The sequence below is a fragment of the Saccopteryx leptura genome, chromosome 2 (genome assembly GCF_036850995.1).
Source record: "Saccopteryx leptura isolate mSacLep1 chromosome 2, mSacLep1_pri_phased_curated, whole genome shotgun sequence".
In the NCBI taxonomy this organism is placed as follows: Eukaryota; Metazoa; Chordata; class Mammalia; order Chiroptera; family Emballonuridae; genus Saccopteryx; species Saccopteryx leptura.
The window spans coordinates 114,295,092-114,318,450 of record NC_089504.1 but is presented as its reverse complement, the minus strand read 5'-3'; the positions used below and the strand labels follow the sequence as shown (position 1 = coordinate 114,318,450).

The 23,359-nt window shown below is 43.7% G+C and overlaps 1 protein-coding gene and 1 pseudogene across 1 annotated transcript in view; both read right to left on the bottom strand.

The window, feature by feature from the left end:
* Positions 1-1,451: 1,451 nt before the first annotated feature.
* TULP3 (TUB like protein 3) overlaps positions 1,452-23,359 on the bottom strand; it is a 56,125-nt gene continuing 34,217 nt past the window's right edge. The window contains exons 3-11 of the mRNA XM_066368588.1: positions 22,708-22,867; positions 20,807-20,983; positions 16,256-16,383; positions 14,778-14,975; positions 7,823-7,935; positions 6,978-7,092; positions 4,330-4,428; positions 3,761-3,932; positions 1,452-2,973 (exon numbers count right to left, since the gene is read on the bottom strand). Of these exons, the coding sequence (XP_066224685.1) occupies positions 2,840-2,973; positions 3,761-3,932; positions 4,330-4,428; positions 6,978-7,092; positions 7,823-7,935; positions 14,778-14,975; positions 16,256-16,383; positions 20,807-20,983; positions 22,708-22,867 (1,296 nt within the window). The 3' untranslated portion in view covers positions 1,452-2,839. The remainder of the gene's footprint in view (positions 2,974-3,760; positions 3,933-4,329; positions 4,429-6,977; positions 7,093-7,822; positions 7,936-14,777; positions 14,976-16,255; positions 16,384-20,806; positions 20,984-22,707; positions 22,868-23,359) is intronic.
* On the bottom strand, positions 8,672-9,558 carry LOC136393874 (small ribosomal subunit protein uS5 pseudogene; annotated as a pseudogene).

Genomic DNA, 23,359 nt, shown 5'->3' with positions numbered 1-23,359 from the left:
CACTCGGTCTGCTGTAGTCCCCCAGTCAAGGCACATACGAGAAAGCAATCACTGAGAAACTAAGGTGCTGCAACAAAGAATTGATGTTCCTCATCTCTTTCCCTTCCGGTCTGTCTGTTCCTGTCTCTTATCACACACACACACACACAAAGTAAGCACTTAATAGAAAGAGATAAAAGGTCTACTCCACTTGGATATTTGATTTGTTTTGCTGCTGAATCAGCAAACACCAACAAAGGTGACCCAGGAAAATGAGTGTAGGCATCCAGAACCAGACAAATCCTACCCTTTTGTGGCCCCCCCTATGCTTGGCTCTTTGCCATCATCTATCCAGAAAACTCAGTAACATGTAGGATGAGTCTAGACAGTCTGGAGCGCCGACTCCACAGGCTCCAGGATCCTGTGCTCCCTTGGGAAAGAGCTATGGTGATGATTCCTGGAAGGTTAGTTCACTGTTGCCAAGGGATGAAAATTACTATTAGAGAACATGACAGTAGGAACCACATAAGGGATGGACTTTTGCAAAGAAGAATGGCAACACTCCCATTTTTATAGAAATTTTTTATTTCTGTAGCATACAAAAGGTATAAATATGATTTATGTAAAACCAATCACCTGCACATCCAGGTAGTAAGTACATGAAGCCAGGGTATAAATGTCTGAGCCAGAGGGAGCAGGAAGCAGGATTAGATCTGGCCAGCCCAAGAGGTCCCCTTCTCCAGATGTTGTCAATTACTGCAACCAGAGGTAAATTTTCAAGGAGGGCAGCTCCTCTGACAGTATATGAGGGAGGTGGTGCCTAAAGTCTGAAGGGCTTTGGGCACTTCTATGAAGGAGGCACTTGATGGGAAGCATGCCTGAGATGGAAACCAATAATTTCACAACACAGCAGGTAGGACTTTCCTGTGGCGGAGGAGCCAGGGTCTTTTCGTCTCCCACACTTCCTTTCATATTGCTGTTTGATGTGGAGCATGGAACAGGAAGTGGAGACAGAAAGGAAGTCCAGAGAAGGGAAACAGAATGGAGCAACAGCCACTGATTCCTTGCCCCATACTGGCAAATAGCTCACTGCACCAAGGCTTGGGAAGTGGGCAATGCTGAATGCAGAACTCACCAACTTATTGGATTTTCAAGATTCAAATACACTCCAAGACTGGTGAGCTGGTAGTCGAGTCATGTTTTTTGGGGAGGTGCTAATAACCTGAATTTAGCAAAACTCATAACCTGTGAGGAAGACTGACAGGAGCTTGATCTGTACCAGTGAACCAGGCTTTCCGGAGCTGGTTAGTATTTATGTCAAGAAAATAAGCCCAAAGTTCTTCCCAACAAGGTCTACAGAACTCAAGAGTTAGCTGGCTGGTCTTCACCAAGCCTTTCCTGAGATCTCTTAGGAATGACAATGAGGTTTTTTTTTGTTTGTTTTTTGACAATGAAAGTTTTGATACATGATAGGTCTCTTACTTCTTACATGGTCTACAGGTATGTGTGTCCCTCTATACTAAAGGCTCCATATACAGATGTGGGAGGCACTCCTGGGTTGAAAATGAAGGCAACTGCCAAATTACTCTCAGTCTCAACTACACTAAGTCACCTCTTGAGTTTATGTTTTCAGTCTAAACTGAAATTAAGACAATTATATGACTTTCATATCATTGATCACAAATTTGGCCATAGCCACGTAATTATTGTATCACTGATCACAAATTTGGCAATAGCCACTTTGACTAAGATTGGTGCCAATCTGCTCTGAGGGAAGAAAGGGAAGAGGAGACTGTGACATCAGTGCCTTCCAAGCACCATGGGAATAAGCTAGCTCCAAAAACCAGGTATCACACTCCATGTGATAAAGACAATTTTAGATTTGTTTCTTACTGTACACAAGTTTTTCTGTTCAGGTAGGTGAAGTGGCTGACACTGCCTCCTCCCATGGGTGTGCTGAGCAGTGTAACAGAACCCCCCTGTATGGACTCAAATGACCACGAACTTCAGGTTTCCCAGTTCTGATGGTAAATGATACTCCAAAAACCACTGTCACCAAGACAAGGTAACACTTCATAATAGTGAATGCAGCCAAATACCTCTTTGGATCCAATTTGTAGGACTGTTGCTTCCCGGAGATATCCATTTCCCACTCGTATCATCTCATCACTACAGGCCATTTCGGAAATGCCCAAGTACAGAGAGTACAGAGATGTATCTGAAGCAGAGGTTGGCAAACTACAGCCCACAGGCCAGATCTGACCTCTGTGGTTTTGTAAATGAAGTTTCACTGGAACACGGCCACACTTGCTTGTGTATAAATTGGCTGTGGCTGCTTTTGCAGTGATGGAGCCGAGTTATAATAAGAGAGACTATCTGGCCATTTATAGATAAAGTGTGCAACTCTAAAGGCTAAAGTCAATTTAAGGAACTGTCCCCTCTCTGAAAAGATCTTCAAAAAAAGAGATCCAAGTGTTTAATTATTAGAACCTGACTCTAGCTGCAAGTTTCCAAGCATGGAATCTGGCAGGGGCAGTAACCTCGGGAGTCGCCAGCGTGCCCTGGACAAGAAACTTCCTGTGCTTTGAATAACTTCTCACCTTTGTTACACTGTAAGCCCTGACCAGGTTGTGAAAGCCAGAGAAGTGGAGTCTGTGTGTAAACATATACGTGTGTATACATTATATAGATACACACACACACACATATGTATATACACATACATGCATACATTCAGGGATTATTCCAAAAGGGGCAGGCTGTCTCTCTTCATGTTCTGGGACAAGAGCAAGGGAGACAGCTATCCGCTCCTGAACGCTCTGTTGTAAAAAAAAGGGGTCCAGCTCTGCATGCTTTCTGTCTATTCACATGCCAGTTTGCTGTCAAAGCTCGAGAGCCCAATAGCGAAGGCCTGCAGAGCACACATTGGGTAGTTGTAGTCCAGGGTGAATACGTCATCGGCCACACGTCCAAACTGCATGACTATATAGTCAGCTAGAAACAGAGAAAAAATATTACATTAGAAGATAATGTGGTTATACTGGGGAAAAGCCTGTTAAGATACAGAAAAAAAATCCTCCTAATAGGTCAGTTAATCAGGTCTCTTTAGAATGGGAAACTTTTAGGGAGAATGAAAGTGGTATTAACAAGAACGTGTGCTAGCCTGACCTGTGGTGGCACAGTGGATGAAGTGTTGACCTGGAATGCTGAGGTCGCTGGTCCCAACCCCCGGGCTTGCCAAGTCAAGGCACGTACTTACGAGAAGCAACTACTACAAGTTGATGGTTCCTACTCCCCCACCCCCCGCCTCTCTCTCTCTCTCTTTAAAACCAATTTAAAAAAAAGAATGTCTGCTAACCATACGCAAAGTTGGGTGTTGTTTTTTTTAAGAGAGACAGACAAGAAGAGAGGGACAAAGTTTCTATTATGATTCCCCTCAACTGCAGAGAATGAGAGACTACTCCTGACCAGCACAAAGAGGGAAGAGGAGAGACAAGTCAAGAGAAGCTTGCTGGGAACAGCACAAGCTGCAAGGAACCTTTTCTGATAGGTCATTTGCACTTGCTTCCCAAACAGCTTCATTCAAGACTTCTCTGATTGCCCACAGGAAATCTCTCACTCTTCAGTCCTCAACGCGGTAAAACTGTTATCTTTCCAAAGAAATCATTACTTAGATAAGTTATCCTGAATATAGCTTCCTATCAGTAATAGGAAATGTTCATTTCCCCACCGTGTAAGAACATGCTTCCTTCTATTTCCATACAGCTGTCTGATGGCTTACGGTCATTTTCGTGGACTATCTGAAAATTCTTCACAGATGCCTGTGTGACCCGGCCATGGAAGTTCAGGACATAGGACTGAGTGTCGTCATTCCAGACTGGAGCCTTGTTGTGCAGCTCAATCAAATTCTCCATGGTTTTGTTTTGCCATTTTGAAAGCAAGCTCTCATGATCCTATTTGAAAGGAAAATCATTACTTTGTACTGAAAAGCATAAGAAAACCATGTGTTCTCCATTCTATGAGGGCAAAGAGAGAGTAGGGGAATATTTTCTCCATTGCAGAAGAGTAAAACAGAAACATTCAAAGAAAGCCAAAAATATGCTGGATTTTTTTTTTTTTTTTATTCTTACAGATTAACATTTGTCATTGCAGACTGAGTGGCTGCAAATCAAGCACTCTAGCAACTGCTCTGCAACTGTACTTATCCTGAGTTCTGGATGGATGGCCCTGCTAAAGAAGACTATGAGCAACACTCCAGTTTGGGGCTCTAGAAGAATCGACCCATTTTGGATCTCTTCTGTATTGAATTCTTGTCTTTTAGAATCCTTTGCTGATTAAATATGTTCTTACATTTTGTGGCCGAAATGGGATCCGTTCATGGCTCATATTCATCCCTGGAATGATCACAGACATTTTCCTAGGACCTTTAAATCCAAGTAAATTTGTTTCCTGGAAGAAAAGTAAGCAAGACAGAACTTGGAAACAGAAAGAAAAACAAGACAATTCACTTACTTGGGCATGTAAAATGCTGACAATATCAAGAGCACTAAAGCTATTATTACTGTAATTAAACAAAGAGAGCTAGAGAATCAAGACCAGGAAAGTAATTATAGTCCTCTTTTTAAACCTAATTTTGCACACTTGAATTTAAAATAGATTCTATTGGCTTGAAAACTTACTATTACTCTTTTATCTTTAGATTTTTTTATTGATTGATTTTATAAAAAGAGGGGGTGAGAGGAGTGAGAAGTATCAACTTACAGTAGCTTCACTTTAGTTGTTCATTGGTTGCTTGTTGTATGTTCCTTGACTGGGAAAGCCCAGGGTTTTGAACTGGTGACCTCAGCATTCCATTTTTCTTTTTTAAATGTTTATTTTACTGATTTTTAGAGAGAGAAGGGGGAGAGAGAGACACAGAGACAGGAACATCCATCTGTTCCTGTATGTGCCCTGACCAGGGACCAAACCGGCAACCTCTGTGCTTCGGGACGACACTCTCACCAACCGAGCTACCTGGCCAGGGCAACCTCGGCATTCTAGGTTGACACTTTATCCACTCTGCCACCACAGGCCAGGCTTACTCTTTAATCTTTTTGTTTTTAATGACTTTAACTTCTTATTTTTATTTATTTATTTTACAGGGACAGAGAGAGGGAAAGATAGGGACAAACAGGAACAGAGAGAGATGCATCAATCATCAGTTTTTTGTTGAGAGACTTTAGTTGTTCATTGATTGCTTTCTCATATGTGCCTTGACTGGGGGCCTTCAGCAGACCAAGTAACTCCTTGCTTGCGCCAGCGACCTTGGGGTAAGCTGGTGAGTTTTTTTTGTTTTTTTTTGCTCAAGCCAGATGAGCCCGCGCTCACGCTGGCGACTTCGGCGTCTCGAACTTGGGTCCTTCCGTATCCCAGTCTGACGCTCTATCCACTGCATCACCGCCTGGTCATGCCTTACTCTTTAATCTTAAATGAACTTTGAGACAACTGTGAGCAAACTGTCCAATTTTTTCATCAATAAATATTTATTTCCCACCTGTCCTGTGGTGACACAGTGGATAGAGCATTGACGTGGGACACTGAGGTCCCAGGTTCAAAATTCCAAGATAGCTGGCTTCGGTGTGGGTTCATCCAGCTTGAGTACTGGCTCACCAGCTGGAGCAAGGACTCACCAGCTTGAGTGTTAAATCACTGACATGATCCCATAGTTGCTGGCTTGAAGTCTAAGTCCCTGGCTTGAACAAGCGGTCACTGGCTTGGCTGAAGCCCCCTCCCCCATCAAGGCAAGTATGAGAAGCCATCAATGAATGACTGAGGTGCCACAACTACAAGTTGATGCTTCTCATCTCTCTGTCTCTCTCACTGAAAAATAAAAATAAAATAAATATTTATTTTGTAATGAGGGCATGACATTATATAATCTACAGTGAGAATTACAGTGTAAATTAAATGGGTTGTATCAGGAGGCAAGAAACTCAGCTGTCAAGCCAGGCAGTTATATATGAATAAGCACATTAAATAGGTAGGAAAGAGGGTACGGGGGACAACTGGTGATAGGCCAGGACTTGACTTGGGGAAGTGAACATATAATACAGTATACAGAGATGTGTTGTAGAACTGGGCACCTGAAACCTGTATAATTATGTTAACCAGAGTCACCCCAATAAATTCAGTGAAAAAAACAGGTAGATATATGCTTGTGTGTGTATACACATATATTTACATATACATATACACAAGAGTCACACGTATTTAAAGTGTTGAGACTTTTGAGATCAAGGTTAGGTTAACACCTTCCTTTCTTTTACTCAACTCTGAGAGGCAGCACTGGGTGTCATGGGAGGTGTACAAAGGAATGTCAACCACATCCAGTGGGCAGGACTCTCTGTGGCATCAGTTGGTATGGCAAAGGGCGGGAAGGAAAAGGGAAAGCTCTCAGGAGAGGGAAGATCACATGGTGGAGCACAGGAGGGCAGCTGTGGCCAAAGTAATGAGAACCAGATGGCCGGGAGTGTGCCACTAGAACATCTGAAAGGAAAGGCTCAAGTGTTAGGGCTTTATTCTGTACACATGGGTAGTTAAAAAAGATTTGAAGAAGAAGAACAAGATCAACCAGAGTTATTTTAGAAAGATTAACCTGGCAGGAGTACAGACAGAAAAAGACTAAATGCAGAGAGATCAGTTTGTAATTTATTGTAGCCTCTGGTCAATGGACTAAGAAGTAATGAAGGTCTGTGTTAATCCAATGGCATTAGGAAAAGGGAAGAGTAGATAAGACAAGGCATATTAAAACAGTACAAAAAAAAAGAACTTGGAAATTCATAAATAATTAAAACTTGGAATATATAGAGAAAAGGATACCAGCAACAGAAGGATCACAGAAACAGAAACATGCTTGAAAGGGAAGATTACGAGTTCCATGTAGGTTATGTTAAGTGTGAAATGCCAGTGCGACATTCAGGAAATTACGGAAAAGAGTAAATGCTGAAGACAGCACTCACATAACAGATGGCTGCCAGCTCCTGCCGGGTATAGGCCTTTTCGACCAGAGCTTGGGCCTTAGCTGGGCTGACACCATGGTCATACACCGTAAACTTCGTCCCCATGAGGTTGGATCTAGAATCAACAAAAAAAGTCACCATAATGATCTACACTTTTTCTCCTACACAGTCTAGGAGAGGTACCTAACAGAATGGAAGCCCATGTGCCTGTCCTCCAAATGTCTAAATGTTCCTCATCACTTTTTCAAAGATCTCTCATTAAAACAAAGGACTTAGATTTTCTTCTAACCTCTTTTTCTTTAGATTATAACATTAATATGTGCTCATTGTAAAAAAGATATGTATTCTTAAACTACTGTGTTAACCTAAAAATGAAAGGCCAAAGTGAGAGGCAACACGCATTTATTTGAGTTCAAAAGAATAACAGCTATTCAGGAAGCACTGATTTAGGCAGAAGCCCAAACAGTGTTCCGATTAGGGGGAAAAGGCAAGAAGTATGTACGAGAAAGGGAAGGAGAACAATTACATCAACACGAGGCAGGCACTGCTAGTGGGGCAGGTAAGCTAACACAGTGACACTAATTCTAAATGATGTTTTTAATTTTTGGCCAGGTGGCCATCAGCCTGGTAATCATAATATCTGCCTTCTTGTTATCTTTATCCAACACTGCTTTAGGCTGCGTTCAAAGGTTATTTTGCCCTATTCTAACATTCCAAAGGTTTGAGGCATAAGGCATGCAAGTCAGCTCCCGCTCCATTTTTAAAGTGGCTCCATTTATATTATTTTTTACAACAGGAATAAAAGTACCAGAAAGAATCGGAAAGTGATACAAGGCTGCTCTTACCTGAGTTTGCCAATATAACTTTCCCCTTCACGAGATAAATCTGTTGGATCAGTGGAGATAAGGTAGTTGGATGTTTTGCTCTTTTTCCGCTTTCTACCTGCAAGAAGAAATATCTAGGGGGAAAAGGGTAAAAAATAAAGTCAAGAGAATTGCTCTAGTTTTTTTTGTTTTTTTATTTTTTTTATTTTTTGTTTTTTACAGAGACAGAGAGTGAGTCAGAGAGAGGGATAGACAGGGACAGACAGGAACGGAGAAAGATGAGAGGCATCAATCATTAGTTTTTCATTGCGTGCTGCAACACCTTAGTTGTTCATTGATTGCTTTCTCATATGTGCCTTGACCACGGGCCTTCAGCAGACTGAGTAACCCCTTGCTGGAGCCAGCGACCTTGGGTTCAAGCTGGTGGGCTTTTTCCTCAAACCAGATGAGCCCACACTCAAGCTGGCGACCTTGGGGTCTCGAACCCGGGTCCTGCATCCCAGTCCGACGCTCTATCCACTGCGCCACTGCTTGGTCAGGCAAGAGAATTGCTATAGTTTGTTTTACCTACTCAGTGTTTATCAGTGTCTATCAAGTCCCAAGCAGTCAAATCTTTGGGTTTTTTTTTTTTTTTAAGATTTTTTTAAATTTTATTTATTCATTATAGAGAGGAGAGAGAGAGAGAGAGAGAGAGAGAGAGAGAGAGAGAGAGAGAGAGAAAGGGGGGAGGAGCAGGAAGCATCAACTCCCATATGTGCCTTGACCAGGCAAGCCCAGGGTTTTGAACCGGCAACCTCAGCGTTTCCAGGTTGACGCTTTATCCACTGCGCCACCACAGGTCAGGCTTTGGGTTTTTTTTATTACACAGGGTTAATTCACTTTAATTTTCTTGTATAAAATTATGTGGGAACCACAGCTGGACTCTGGGATCCTCTGCACGGAGAATCTGGTGTGCGTCTTCACAAGACGGTCTGAACTCCTAATATGGAGACTTGGTGAACATGGTCTCTTTCTAGAGGTCAGGGGTGAGAGAAGCTCTAGGTCTTGGAGATGCCGTCAAAGGCGGCCTTGGCAAAGCTGCCTGGGGCAGCAGTGCAGCCTTTGCCAGAGGTGTAGCAGCCCTCAACACCATCCATCAACAGTAGCTTCTTGGGCCCAGCAGCTGAGACAATGGCAGTGCACTGGTGGTAGGGATGAGTTCACCAGCACAAAGCAACATTTGCCAGTCACCTTGCCAATCTTTTTCCTCCTGTGGCCTCACCGCACAGGGACTATGGAGACTTGGTCAGCATGATGGTTCTATAGATGGCAATGGCTACTTCCTTGTGGCATGTAACACCCTGATCAACATGGCCACTGTAATTCCCAGTGGTGACAAATGTCTTGAACCTGGTCTCCTGGCCAACACGAATCTGCTTTTACATAATCTTCAAAACCTCATCCTTGAGGGTTGCCCCCAGGAAAAAAATCAACAATTTCAGATTCCTTGATGGACAGGCAAAAGAGATAGGTCTCCTGCAGGGACCTGATCATGTCTTTGGCCAGACGACCTAGCTTAGTGAAGGGCATCCACTCCTTGTCCTTGGCCTTGCCTCATGAACTCTGTGGCCTCGATCCCCACCCTAGACAGAAGCCACAGAAGCCTCCATTTCAGGGCCCACAGTCTCACCCTGTCTCAGTCCTTGGTGTCATTACCATTTGGTGTTTTCTCCAAGAAGACCCATCTGTGAGTCTTTATCCCTTTTCCTAACCTTCATAATGCTTCTCAGAATTCACTATCAGTGTTTCCCTACTAAATGCACTAGGCTCAGTTCTTTATATAATTATTTACAAATCTATTCCTAAAACCTCCAAGATCTTTTTATTTCTTTCTAGGTGACAGGAGGGGAAATAGTGAACTATTTTTAGCACCTGAGACTGAAGTGCTTGGACCAACTGAGCTATCCCCAGTATCTAGGGCCACACTCAAACCAATTAAGCCTTTGGCTGCAGGAAGAGAAGAGGGAGAAAAGGGGAAGAGAGAGGGGGAGAGAAGCAGATGGTTGCCTCTCTTGTGTGCCCTAACCAGGGATTGAACCAGAGCGTCCATATGCCAGGCCAACACTCTATCCACTGAACCACTGGCTAGGGCCTCCAATGTCTTTTTTTTTTTTTTTTTTCCTGAAGCTGGAAACAGGGAGACAGTCAGACAGACTCCCGCATGCGCCCGACCAGGATCCACCCGGCATGCCCACCAGGGGGCAATGCTCTGCCCATCCTGGGTGTCGCTCTGTTGCGACCAGAGCCACTCCAGCGCCTGAGGCAGAGGCCACGGAGCCATCCCCAGCGCCTGGGCCATCTTTGCTCCAATGGAGCCTTGGCTGTGGGAGGGGAAGAGAGAGACAGAGAGGAAGGAGAGGGGGAGGGGTGGAGAAGCAGATGGGCACTTCTCCTGTGTGCCCTGGCCAGGAATTGAATCCGGGACTTCCACACGCCAGGCCGATGCTCTACCACTGAGCCAACCGGCCAGGGCCTCCAATGTCTTTTTAAAAAGCTCCATCAAGGGCCACTTAACTATGTTTTGCCTGATTAGTCAGGTTTTTTATTCTTCCCTCAAAGATCTCTGTTGTGGGTGTTGATAGTCCTATTTTCTGCTGCTTTGCTTAATATATAGTGTTTCCTTTATCCCTCCTACCTCAATGCCCCACTCATATTTCAGGCCGGGACCTACTCCTAATTTAGAGCTCTCTTTCCTCCTTTTGCCAACTTGTATTATGAATTTACCTTCGCCACCCAGCTTAGTGTATCCCAGGGTTCTCTTTACCATGCCACAGTCGCAGAGCTCCAGGAAAGAGCAACCTGGTCTCAACTCTCCAGGCAGAGGAGAACAGAAGCTCCATATCCATGCATGCTGCAAATGGCTTTTTCCAGTCTACCTGAATCATTACCAGCTAGAAGCAGCGGTCATTGGGACTTGGACATGAGCTGCAAAATATAGAATGGTGACAACAATTCCAGTGCCATGCGGACTTTTCCTGTGGGGAACTTTCCTGGACTCCTGCTCCCTGTGACAGCTCCTAACAGACTGAACTGTGGTTGGGTTGCATTTTTCAGGGATTTGGCATGGTGATGGAGCCAACTTGGACTTGGTGAACATGTTAAGGACACTACTCTTTTAGGGATTCTTGCTGTATTGGCCAAGAGTTTGCTTAAAGGCTTTTAATCACTGTAAAAAAAAAATAGAGGACTGGATGAAGAAGATGGGGCACATATACACCATGGTATACTACTCAGCTAGGAGAAATGATGACATTGGATCACTTACAGCGGAATGGTGGAGTCTTGGTAGCATTGTGCGGGGTGAAATAAGCGAATCAGAAAAAAACAGGAACTTCAGGATTCCATACATTGGTGGGACATAAAAGCGAGACTAAGAGGCATGGACAGGAGTGTGGTGGTTACAGGGGGTGGGGGGAGGGAAGGAGGGAGAGGGGGAGGGGGGGTACAGAAAGAACTGGATGGAGGGTGGCGGAGGATGATCTCTCTTCGGGTGATGGGTATGCAAGAGAACTAAATGACAAGATAACCTAGAAATGTTTTCTTTGAATGTATGTACCCTGGTTTATTGATGTCACCCCATTAAAATAAAAATTTATTTATAAAAAAAAAAGAATAAATTAAAGTAGAATGCATGCTTTATGAAAGTAAAAGTTCAGATGATTATCTGAAAAGTATTATATATTTGAACAAGTGAAATATAACTCTGTATATTCTACCTGAATCATTACCAGCTAGAAGCAGCGGTCATTGGGACTTGGACATGAGCTGCAAAATATAGAATGGTGACAATTCCAGTGCCATGCGGACTTTTCCTGTGGGGAACTTTCCTGGACTCCTGCTCCCTGTGACAGCTCCTAACAGACTGAACTGTGGTTGGGTTGCATTTTTCAGGGATTTGGCATGGTGATGGAGCCAACTTGGACTTGGGGAACATGTTAAGGACACTACTCTTTTAGGGATTCTTGCTGTATTGGCCAAGAGTTTGCTTAAAGGCTTTTAATCACTGTAAAAAAAAATAGAGGACTGGATGAAGAAGATGGGGCACATATACACCATGGTATATTATTCAGCTAGGAGAAATGGTGACATTGGATCACTTATAGAGGAATGGTGGAGTCTTGGTAGCATTGTGCGGGGTGAAATAAGCGAATCAGAAAAAAACAGGAACTGCAGGATTCCATACATTGGTGGGACATAAAAGCGAGACTAAGAGGCATGGACAGGAGTGTGGTGGCTATGGGGAGGTGGGGGGAGGGAAGGAGGGAGAGGGGGAGGGGGAGGGGTACAGAGAGAACTGGATGGAGGGTGGCGGAGGATGATCTCGCTTCGGGTGATGGGTGTGCAACAGAACTAAATGACAAGATAACCTGGAAATGTTTTCTTTGAATGTATGTACCCTGATTTATTGATGTCACCCCATTCAAATAAAAATTTATTTTAAAAAAAAAATCTTTAAAAAAAAAATAAATAACTCTGTATATTAAAGAATAATAACATAAAAAAAAAAGAAAAAAAAGCTCCATCAAATTCCATGAATAAGAGTCTTTCCAACTCTAGGAGAAACAGAATCCTGAATACCTACCCTTCCCATTCTTCATTGCAACTGCATTCCTAATATTCCTTTTTGTATTTTGTTGGGTGGGATGTTTCTATTTTTGTGATTTCAGTGATATGAATACTCTCATATTTATGCTTCCTTGCTAAACCCTACTGGACTTGGAAAATAACAGGGAAGTAGAAGAGTAGTGGCTAAAGAAACACTACCATATCTAATGGTAGCAGATAATGATTTGAATTTGGCTCTGCCACTTATTGATGTGATCTGAGGCAGGATATCACTCCCTAAACTCCTTGTAAATAAAGCAGGGATATAAAACCTATTACCCAGTTGTCATAAGGATTATAGGTAATCTTATTTGTTTGTTTGTTTTGAGAGACAGAAAGGGAGAGAAATGAGAAGCATCAACTCATAGTTGCGGCTTGTTAGTTACTCACTGATTGCTTCTCAGACGTGCCCTAACTGGGGGGCTCCAACTGAACCAGTGACCCCTTGCTCAAGCCAGCCACTTTAAGCTTTAAGCCAATGACCTCTGGACTCAAGCCAGGGATCACGGACCATGCTGATGATCCCATGCTCCAGCTGGCAACCCTGTGCTCAAGCCAGCAACTCCACACTCAAGCTGATGAGCCTGTGCTCAAGCCAGATAAGCCTATGCTCAAACTAGTGACCTTGGGGTTTCAAAACTAATAACTAGTGTACAGGTCGACACTATCCACTATGCCACCACCAGTCAGGCAAGATGATAACATTTATAAAGCATATAGCACATGCCTCAAACCCTCAACATATAGTGGTTATAATAACAATGATATCGCCTGACTGGGCAGTGGTGCAGTGGATGGAGCATTGGATTGAGACGTGGAGGACCCAGGTTCAAAACCCAGAGGTTGCCAGCTTGAGTGCAGGCTCTTCCGGTTTGCGCAAGGGGTCACTGGCTTGGGCGTGGGATCATAGACATGACCCCATGGTCACTGGCTTGAGCCCAAAGGTCATCAGCTTGAAGCCCAAGGTCACTGGCTTGAGCAAGGGGTCACTCGGTCTGCAGTAGCCCTCCAGTCAAGGTACATATGAGAAAGCAATTAATGAACAACTAGGCAGGCTCAATGAAGAATTGATGCTTCTCATCTCCCTTCCTGTCTGTCCCTCTCTCTGTCAAAAAAAAAAAATAACAATGATATCTATTATCATCATCTTATTCGAGGTTCCTAAAACCATTCACTTATACTTGGTATTAATACAAAATACATTGCTCATTAACAAGTATTAAACTGTCTCAAACTTAAGTAATAGTAAACTAGAAATTCTAGGCTGAGAAACAGGACATTTCATTTATGTGTTCTTCTATATTTCCAATTCCTCCTATTCCCTAAAACTTGCCCTTTCTTCTATGTCATGTTCTACCACAATAAAAATAAAAACTAAAGAGCACACAGTAACACCCCCGACCCCCAAAACAGGATGGAGGTGAAAATAATTACATTCAAATACTCTCTTCCATTTTCTTACATTCTGGGTAAAATTCTTTTTCTTTGGGGTGGGGGCAGATCTTGCCTATTAGACTGTGAGTTCTTTGAAGACAACAAGAACATAGCACCTGGGCCCTGGCTGGTTGGCTCAGCGGTACAGCATTGGCCTGGCATGTGGAAGTCCCGGGTTCGATTCCCAGCCAGGGCACACAGGAGAAGCGCCCATCTATTTCTTCCCCCTTCCTCCTCTCCTTCCTCTCTGTCTCTCTCTTCCCCTCCCACAGCCAAGGCTCCATTGGAGCAAAGTTTGCCTGGGTGCTGGGGATGGCTCCATGGCCTCTGCCTGAGGCACTAGAATGGCTCTGGTTGCAGTGGAGCAATGCCCCAGATGGGCTGAGCATCACCCCCTGGTGGACATGCCAGGTGGATCCCAGTCTGGCACATGCAGGAGTCTGTCTGTCTCCCCCCACGCAACCCCCCGCCAGCTTCTCACTTCAGAAAAAAAAGAACATCATAGCAACTGGCAGTTAGTAATCTGCCACTGAGCAGGTCTAATTCCAGTGTTATTCCCCATTCCAGACCCATCCACAATCTACCCCACACTCCAGCCAAGTGGGTCTAATCCCAGTGCTATCCCCATCACAGACCAATCAGCAATCTATTCTCACATTCTTCGCCTCTCTCAAGATTTTTCTTAAGAACTGATTCAGCCTGACCTGTGGTGGCGCAGTGGGATAAAGCATCAACCTGGAAGTGCTGAGGTTGCCGGTTCGAAACCCTGGGCTTGCCTGGTCAAGGCACACATGGGAGTTGATGCTTCCAGCTCCTCCCTCCTTCTCTCTCTCTGTCTCTCCTCTCTCTCTCCTCTCTCAAATGAATAAATTAAAAAAAACAAAAAACTGATTCATACCTTCCGATTTTCATCCTTTTCCAAGTGCATGTAGTAAGTGGGGAAGAGACCCCGATCCATTCCTTTTTTATCCCTGGTTATCCGACACTTGACTGTGATCCCTCGAGGAGCAGGACTATAAGCAAAGTCCTCTAAGTTCCCTATTTCTCCCAGCTGGTTATCAGTTTGTTGGGTGGAAGTACTGGACGCTACTGTATCCTGAAAGAAGAGCCATACATGAGCTATAGGATGCAGGGTCAGAAAAACTTCATACAGTGGTACCTTGACACACAAGCACTTTAAATCATGAGCAATTTGAGAGATGAGCAGACACTCGTGGGATTTTCTGCTTTAAATCATGAGTGGACATTTGAATCACGAGCTTCCGTCACCCTCCACTAGATAGCCTGCCGAACGGTCTGAAAGGGAGGAAGAAACAAACTCCCATGGAAAGGTTTTTGTTGAAATGGCCTCTAAGTGAAAACAAGAAAAGTGGCAAAAAAAGCCAAAAGTCAGTGAAGAAAATGATGACTGTTGGGCAAATGAGTTTGTAAAATTTGTATTTTCTGAGTTTGCTCACTTTTAATTTTATTTATCGATTTTACGGAGAGAGGAGGGGAGAGAACAACAAGTATCAAGTCATAGTTGCTTCACCTTAGTTGTTCATTGATTGCTTGTTGTATGTGCCTTGACCGGGCAAGCCCAGGGTTATGAACCCACGACCTCAGCATTCCAAGTCAATGCTTTATCCATCGCGCCACCACAGGTCAGGCAGTTTGCTCACTTTTATTGTTAAGAATGGCACTGGGCAGCTATCTATGAAATTGCTAATTACCTTTCTGCTTGGGAAGGGACATTGTTATGCTAATGTATCCCCTCCCTCTGCCAGCATCTTTGCCTGACCTCGAAGGCAAATACGTTTCATAAGCCAGTTTATTTCTTTACATTCTCTCTTATTATGTATGTGTGTGTATATTTGTTATATATAAAGTACATTTTCTTATTTAAAAGCATATAAAACAAAAAAGTCATGTGGTTTTTGTGGCCGGAACAGATTAATTGCATTTCCATTAATTTAAATGGGGAAATTAGATTTGACACACAAGCAAATTGAGTCACGAGCTCAGCCATGAAACGAATTAAACTCGTTTGTCAAGGCACCATTGTATTCTCTTTGAGAAGATAGTTAATGGATGAAATAGCTGATGGATTTATCCCTACATTCTCAGTCTACTAATAAAATAATGAAAAACTCTGAGAGGTTAAGTAAATATGTGAATATATACATTATGAGAGCACCAAAGGCACTAAGTACAAAATGGGATATAGCTTCACAATAGCTGGGTGAGACACAAGACACTAGAGAGGTCATGGACTTTCAGTCTAAATTTGAGCTTAAATCTTTTGAAGCAACCCTCATTCAAATGATATTTAAATACGGAAGACATCTGGAAAATAAATAAATTAGCTCCAAAGGAAGAAGTTTCAGAACTACATACTGTGACTGATTTCTGGCTGGATGCAGAATTGGGTCTCTCTGCCTCCAAACATGGTGAATGAGATCTTAATGTCTTTCCTTCTTCCTCCTCATCTGTCTCTTCATCAAAGTTCAAACTACCTGAGATACCTGTAGAAAAGGAAAAACTGTCAACAAAACTGACTTAAAAAAGAAATCTTTGAACCACAGAGAATTTAAATTTTCTTGCTTAAAACGTTCCAAGCTATTTTGACTTAAAAACCAGCTACTTTATCCAAATCTTGATGATTCTTTTTTTTTAATGTTTTAATTTATTCATTTTAGAGAGGAGAGACAGTAAGAGAGAAAGAGAGAATGAGAGAAGGAGGGGGAGGAACAGGAAGTATCAATTCCCATATGTGCCTTGACCGGCAAGCCCAGGGATTCAAACTGGTGACCTCAGCGTTCCAGGTTGACGCTTTATCCACTGCGCCACCACAGGTCAGGCTTTTTTTTTTGAGGATTCTTTCTTCAGAGTCTCAGCTATATCCTTGTCTTTTCTTCCCACTGTTGCCACCCTAATTTAGTTCTTTAAAACATTATGCCCTGGCCAGTTGGCTCAGTGGTAGAGCGTGGCCTGGTGTGCAGGAGTCCCAGGTTCGATTCCTGGCCAGGGTACACAGAAGAGACGTCCATCTACTTCTCCACCCCTCCCCCTCTCCTTCCTCTCTGTCTCTCTCTTACCCTCCCACAACCAAGGCCCGGGAGCAAAGTTGGCCCGGGCGCTGAGGATAACTCTGTGGTCTCTGCCTCAGGTGCTAGAATGGCCCTGGTTGCAACAGAGCAACGCCCCAGATGGGCAGAGCATTGCCCCCTGGTGGGCATGCCGAGTGGATCCCAGTTGGTCGCATGCAGGAGTCTGTCTGCCTCCCCGTTTCCAACTTCAGAAAGATACAAAAAAAACTCCCAAAACATTATGCATATGAGTAAAAATATCTGCAAATCATATATCTGATAAAGGATTAGTATTTAGAATATATAAAGTACGACAACTAAATAACAACAAAACCAATTCAAAAATAGGTAAAGGAGTTAAATAAACATTTCTCCAAAAAAGATCTATAAATGGCCAATAAACACATGAAAAGATGCTCAACATCACTGGTCATTTGCTAGGGAAATGCAAATCAAAACCACAATAAGACACTATTTCACAAGCTATTAGGATGGCTATTATCAAAAAACCAAAGTAAATGATGGTGAGGATTTTGAGAAACTGGAACCCATATGAATTGCTAGTAGCAATGTAAAAATGCACAGCCACTGTAGAAGACACTATGGTGGTTCCTTAAAAGATTAAATATAGAGTTCCATATAATCCAGCAATTCCACTTCTGAGTATATACCCAAAAGAACTGAAAGCAGACAAACGGATACTTGTACATCAAGGTTCATACCAGCATTATTCACAATATTCGAAAAGGTGGAAGTAACCAAAATGTCCATCAACTGATAAACATAAGCAAATTGGTATGCACTTTTAATGGACTATTATTCAGTCATAAAAAAGAAATGGAATTCTGGATGAATCATAAAGACATTCTTCTCAAAGAAAATAAGCCAAACACAAAGGATACATATTGTTATGACTCCACGTACATGAGGTACCTATTGTAGAATAGTCAAAGTCAAAGAGCCAGAAAGTAGAATGGAGGCTACCAGAGACTGAGGAGAGAGGAGAATGGGAAGTTATTGTTTAGTGTGTACAGAGTTTTATTTTGGTAAAAGTGGAAAGATTTATGCAATCTGAAGATAAACCGGAGTATCAGAGTTTTATTTTGGAAGATGAAAAAGTTCTGGAGATGGTTAGTGGTTACACAACAGTGTAAATGTACTTAATGCCACAGAACTCCACACTTATAAATGGTTATAATGGGCCTGACCAAGTGGTGGTACAGTGGATAAAGCATTAACCTGGGATGCTAAGGACCCAGGTTCAAAATTCCAAGGTCACCGGCTTGAGTGCAGGCTCACCAACTTGAGCTGGGGTCGCTGGTTTGAGCGTGGGATCACAGATATGACCCCATGGTCGCTGGCTCAGCTGGAGCCCCACAGTCAAAGTACAGATGAGAAGCAATCAATGAACAACAAAAGTGACACAACTACAAATTGATGCTTCTCATCTCTCTCTCTTTCTGTGTCCATCTCTGTGTCTCTCTAAAAAAAAAAAAAAGTTAAAATGGCAAAGTTTTTTTTAATTTTTTTTTTTTTTTTTTTTACAGAGACAGAGAGAGAGATAGATAGGGACAGACAGGAACGGAGAGAGACGAGAAGCATCAATCATCGGTTTTTCATTGCGACACCTTAGTTGTTCATTGATTTCCCTCTCATATGTGCCTTGACCGTGGGCCTTCAGTAGACTGAGTAACCCCTTGCTCGAGCCAGCAACCCTGGGTCCAAGCTGGTGAGCTTTGCTCAAACCAGGTGAGCCCACGCTCAAGTTGGCGACCTCGGGGTCTCGAACCTGGGTCCTCCACATCCCAGTCCTACGCTCCATCCACTGCGCCACCGCATGGTCAGGCAAAAAATGTTAAATTTTGTTTGAATATTTTACCACATAAAAGAATTCAATTGTCCATTGTTCTCTATATCAGTCACTTTCTTCCCTGCATTTTGTTCATTTTATTCTAATTAATTCGAGATGAGAATGTCTGAAATATTGTTACTTTGCGTAGTGGGACGATGCTTTAACACCAACCAAGCTTTCTGGCGAGGGCTGAAGTACTATTACTTTGGATTTATGAAGTACTTCTTACTGAAAATTTAAAACTATTCAATTAAAAACTATATTTATATGACTTGAGGAGGAGATATTGATAGTATTATTTTTTGTTTTCTTGTTTAGGAAACATATCTTCAGATAAAGTACAAATTCCGGCCCTGGCCGGTTGGCTCAGTGGTAGAGTGTCGGCCTGGCGTGCGGGGGACCCGGGTTCGATTCCTGGCCAGGGCACATAGGAGAAATGCCCATTTGCTTCTCCTCCCCGCCCCCTCCTTCCTCTCTGTCTCTCTCTTCCCCTCCCGCAGCCAAGGCTCCATTGGAGCAAAGATGGCCCGGGTGCTGGGGATGGCTCCTTGGCCTCTGCCCCAGGCGCTAGAGTGGCTCTGGTCGCAACAGAGCGACGCCCCGGAGGGGCAGAGCATCGCCCCCTGGTGGGAAGAGCTTCACCCCTGGTGGGCGTGCCAGGTGGATCCTGGTCAGGCGCATGCGGGAGTCTGTCTGACTGTCTCTCCCCGTTTCTAGCTTTGGAAAAAATACAAAAAAAAAAAAAGTACAAATTCCAATGTGGGCTATATAATCAGAGCCCACTTACCTCTCCAGACTCATCTACATTCCTCTTCCAAAACTCATCCCATCACCTCAAACTCCCAGCTCCAGCCATTCTGAACTTGCCAGCTCCTCCTCCTGAATTAGGCTCTAGCTGAGACATCACTTTCTCTGGAAAGCTCTGCAAACCTTCAAATCTGGGTTGGGCACTCTTCTCCATGCTTTCTTGGCTACTTAAGTGCATGAAGTCTCAATCAGAATAAATGCTCCTCAAAGGCAGGATTTGTTGTATCCTAAGTGCCTTGAACAGTGCCTGGTATATAGTACATACTCAATATATATTTTAATTAATGAATGTATGAATTTGTTTGAACATACATCTATTCTATAATTCTGTGGTACAATCATCTGATTCATATAGCCCAGGATCTAGCAATGCCCACCAATTGATTACAAAGTAGAGACCCAATAAATATTTATTCATTATTGAGTTTCAGTGTCTCATCTGAAAAAGAGACACTTAATTCTTTCTCCTATAAAATTATTTTTCTAAGAAGGAAAGAAGACTAAAAGGGATGTCTGAAATGTACAGGAATATGTATGGAAATGGTAACTTCAATTGGCAGAAAGTAGGTGCTAGTGCAAAAACTATTAGCTTCAATATATTTTGATCCAGCTTGTGTTTCCATTAAGCTAGCTATTTCTCTTTCGCCTGATCAATATAAACTGTGACATGGAGGCAGAGTGAGGTTTTGGAGTGGCAAGCTTGTCAAAGGAAGAGGGTAGGAACTAAAAATAAACTAGCAAAAAAAAAAGAAGCCCTGGCCAGTTGGCTCAGTGGTAGAGCGTCAGCCTGGCGTGTGGAAGTCCCGAGTTCGATTCCTGGCCAGGGCACACAGGAGAAGCACCCATCTGCTTCTCCTCCCCTCCCCCTCTCGCTTCTCTCTCTCTCTCTCCTCTCTAAAATGAATAAAAAATTAAAAAAAAAAAAAAGGAAGAGCCATATATAGTAGCTAAAACTGCTGATGTTTCACATTTTATTTAATTATCTTATTTTTCTTAGGCAATAAGATAAATACTACCATTGTTGACAGTGCCCCATTTTCAGGTGTCAAAGGTGCCTAACACTGTCACCTCTATAAAGTCCTACACCACACATTACAAGCAATTTTGAGTCATCTAGATTGTTAACCAACAATGAAAGAAAGTAAAAGATTATAAATGACTGAGACAATTAATTGCCTTAAAATCCTGACCAATCCTCACCATGCTTTTGGAGAATCTCCTGAAGATCTGGCTTGGAAGCAGTATCCAAAGTGCTTTCCCCATCAACACTTCCTTCAGTGTCCTCTTCTGTAACAGAAGAGCTAACCGAGAGAACACGAAGTTTCGTGTCCGCATCCTGAGCATCTGGCTTCAGGAAGGCAGCTGGACCATCAATGCCTAGGGGCCACAAGAAAAGAAAAAAGAGAAAGCATAATCCACTCTTAAACCGTGTGGATTTGGTGTATGTGACAGAATTAAGAACCATTAGACAATTTCACGTCTCCTTTTTCCTTAACATCCATGAGGACATTTGTTAACAAAATAATCCAGGACAGGTGTTCATTTTATTACCATGCTTTGACTCTTACTAATGTAAAATGTACTTAATGTTGCATTGAGAAACTTAAGAATGAGACTATGCCAACAAAGGGGGTTCTCAAAGTTCAAATCCTGTACAAGTCAACAGCTCAGGGGATTTGATTTAGAGGCTCTTAATCATATTCTTCCTTCCTCCTCTCATCTTCAGATGATCTTTTGAGTCCTACCTATTGAAGAATGGATGCTCTCTTTAGTTCTGGCTTCAAATTTAACTCTGCCACAATGTAAAAATCAAGACTATAAGCTCTTCAAAAAGGTTAATTCATTTGGCATCTAAAAATAACAGTTCTGGCCCTGGCCGGTTGGCTCAGCGGTAGAGCGTCGGCCTGGCGTGCGGGGGACCCGGGGTTCGATTCCCAGCCAGGGCACATAGGAGAAGCGCCCATTTGCTTCTCCACCCCCCCCCCTTCCTCTCTGTCTCTCTCTCCCGCAGCCGAGGCTCCATTGGAGCAGGGATGGTCCGGGCACTGGGGATGGCTCCTTGGCCTCTGCCCCGGGCGCTAGAGTGGCTCTGGTCACGGCAGAGCGACGCCCCGGAGGGGCAGAGCATCGCCCCCTGGTGGGCAGAGCCTCGCCCCTGGTGGGCGTGCCAGGTGGATCCCGGTCGGGCGCATGTGGGAGTCTGTCTGACTGTCTCTCCCCGTTTCCAGCTTCAGAGAAATACAGGAAAAATAAAATAAAATAAAAATAACAGTTCTAGGGTAGACATAAACTTTATAGTATCTTCTACTAATTAGTTCATTGCTTTTATTCTAACTCAAAGACCCAGAACTTGCCCTGGCCGGTTGGCTCAGCGGTAGAGCGTCGGCCTAGCGTGCGGAGGACCCGGGTTCGATTCCCGGCCAGGGCACACAGGAGAAGCGCCCATTTGCTTCTCCACCCCTCCGCCACGCTTTCCTCTCTGTCTCTCTCTTCCCCTCCCGCAGCCAAGGCTCCACTGGAGCAAAGATGGCCTGGGCACTGGGGATGGCTCTGTGGCCTCTGCCTCAGGCGCTAGAGTGGCTCTGGTTGCAACATGGCGACGCCCAGGATGGGCAGAGCATCGCCCCCTGGTGGGCAGAGCATCGCCCCTGGTGGGCGTGCCGGGTGGATCCCGGTCGGGCGCATGCGGGAGTCTGTCTGACTGTCTCTCCCTGTTTCCAGCTTCAAAAAAATGAAAAAAAAAAAAAAAAAAAAAAAAAAAAAGACCCAGAACTTGATTATAAAATTTTATGAAGGCGCCCTACTGATGATGGTAATATTTTTTTAAAATAATTTTATTTTTAATGGGACATCAATAAATCAGGATACATATATTCAAAGATAACAACTCCAGGTTATCTTGTCGTTCACTTATGTTGCATACCCATCACCCAAAGTCAGATTGTCCTCTGTCACCTTCTATCTAGTTTTCTTTGTGCCCCTCCCCCTCCCCCCTTTTCCTCTCCCTCTCCCCCCTCCTCTGATCCATCTAAGAATCCTTGTGCCTTCTGGGTTTGTAAAAACTGTACCCCAGCAGTAAGAGATGCTGCCTAAATACACACCATGTAGGATGACATTGTTGTGAAGGGTTTGAGGTTCCACCAAAGGTGTTTGCTCCTCACTACCTCTTGGCTTAGACCGATGTAGCCTGGCTTCTGGATTTGGCTGTACCATGAGTGGCTCAAGGCGCTTTTTTCTCTGCTTCTTCTCCAGCAATGCTCTCTAGGAAAAAATTTGATATTATAGCTAGGAGAGTTATGACAAGACCTATCTACTTTGAACATTTAGTGTTTCATTGATCCTCATACAGAATCCTTGTGAATTAATTTTCCCACTTAAGAAAGAAATGAGGCCCTGGTCGGTTAACTCAGTGGCAGAGCGCCACCCTGGTGTGTGGATGTCCAGGGTTCAATTCCTGGTCAGGGCACATAGGAAAAGTGCCCATCTGTTTCTCCATCCTCCCCCTCTTGCATCTCTCTCTCTCTTCCTCACCTGCAGCCATGACTCAGTTGGAGCAAGTTGGCCCTGGGTGCTGAGGATGGCTCCATGGCCTCCATCCACCTCAGGTTCTAAGAAGAGCTCAGCTGGAACACCAGAGATGGGCACAGCATCGCCCCCTAGTGGGCTTGTTGGATTGGACACATGTGGGAGTCAGGGCACATGTGGGAGTCTCTCAGTCTCCCCTCCTCTTACTGAATAAAATTAGATAGATAG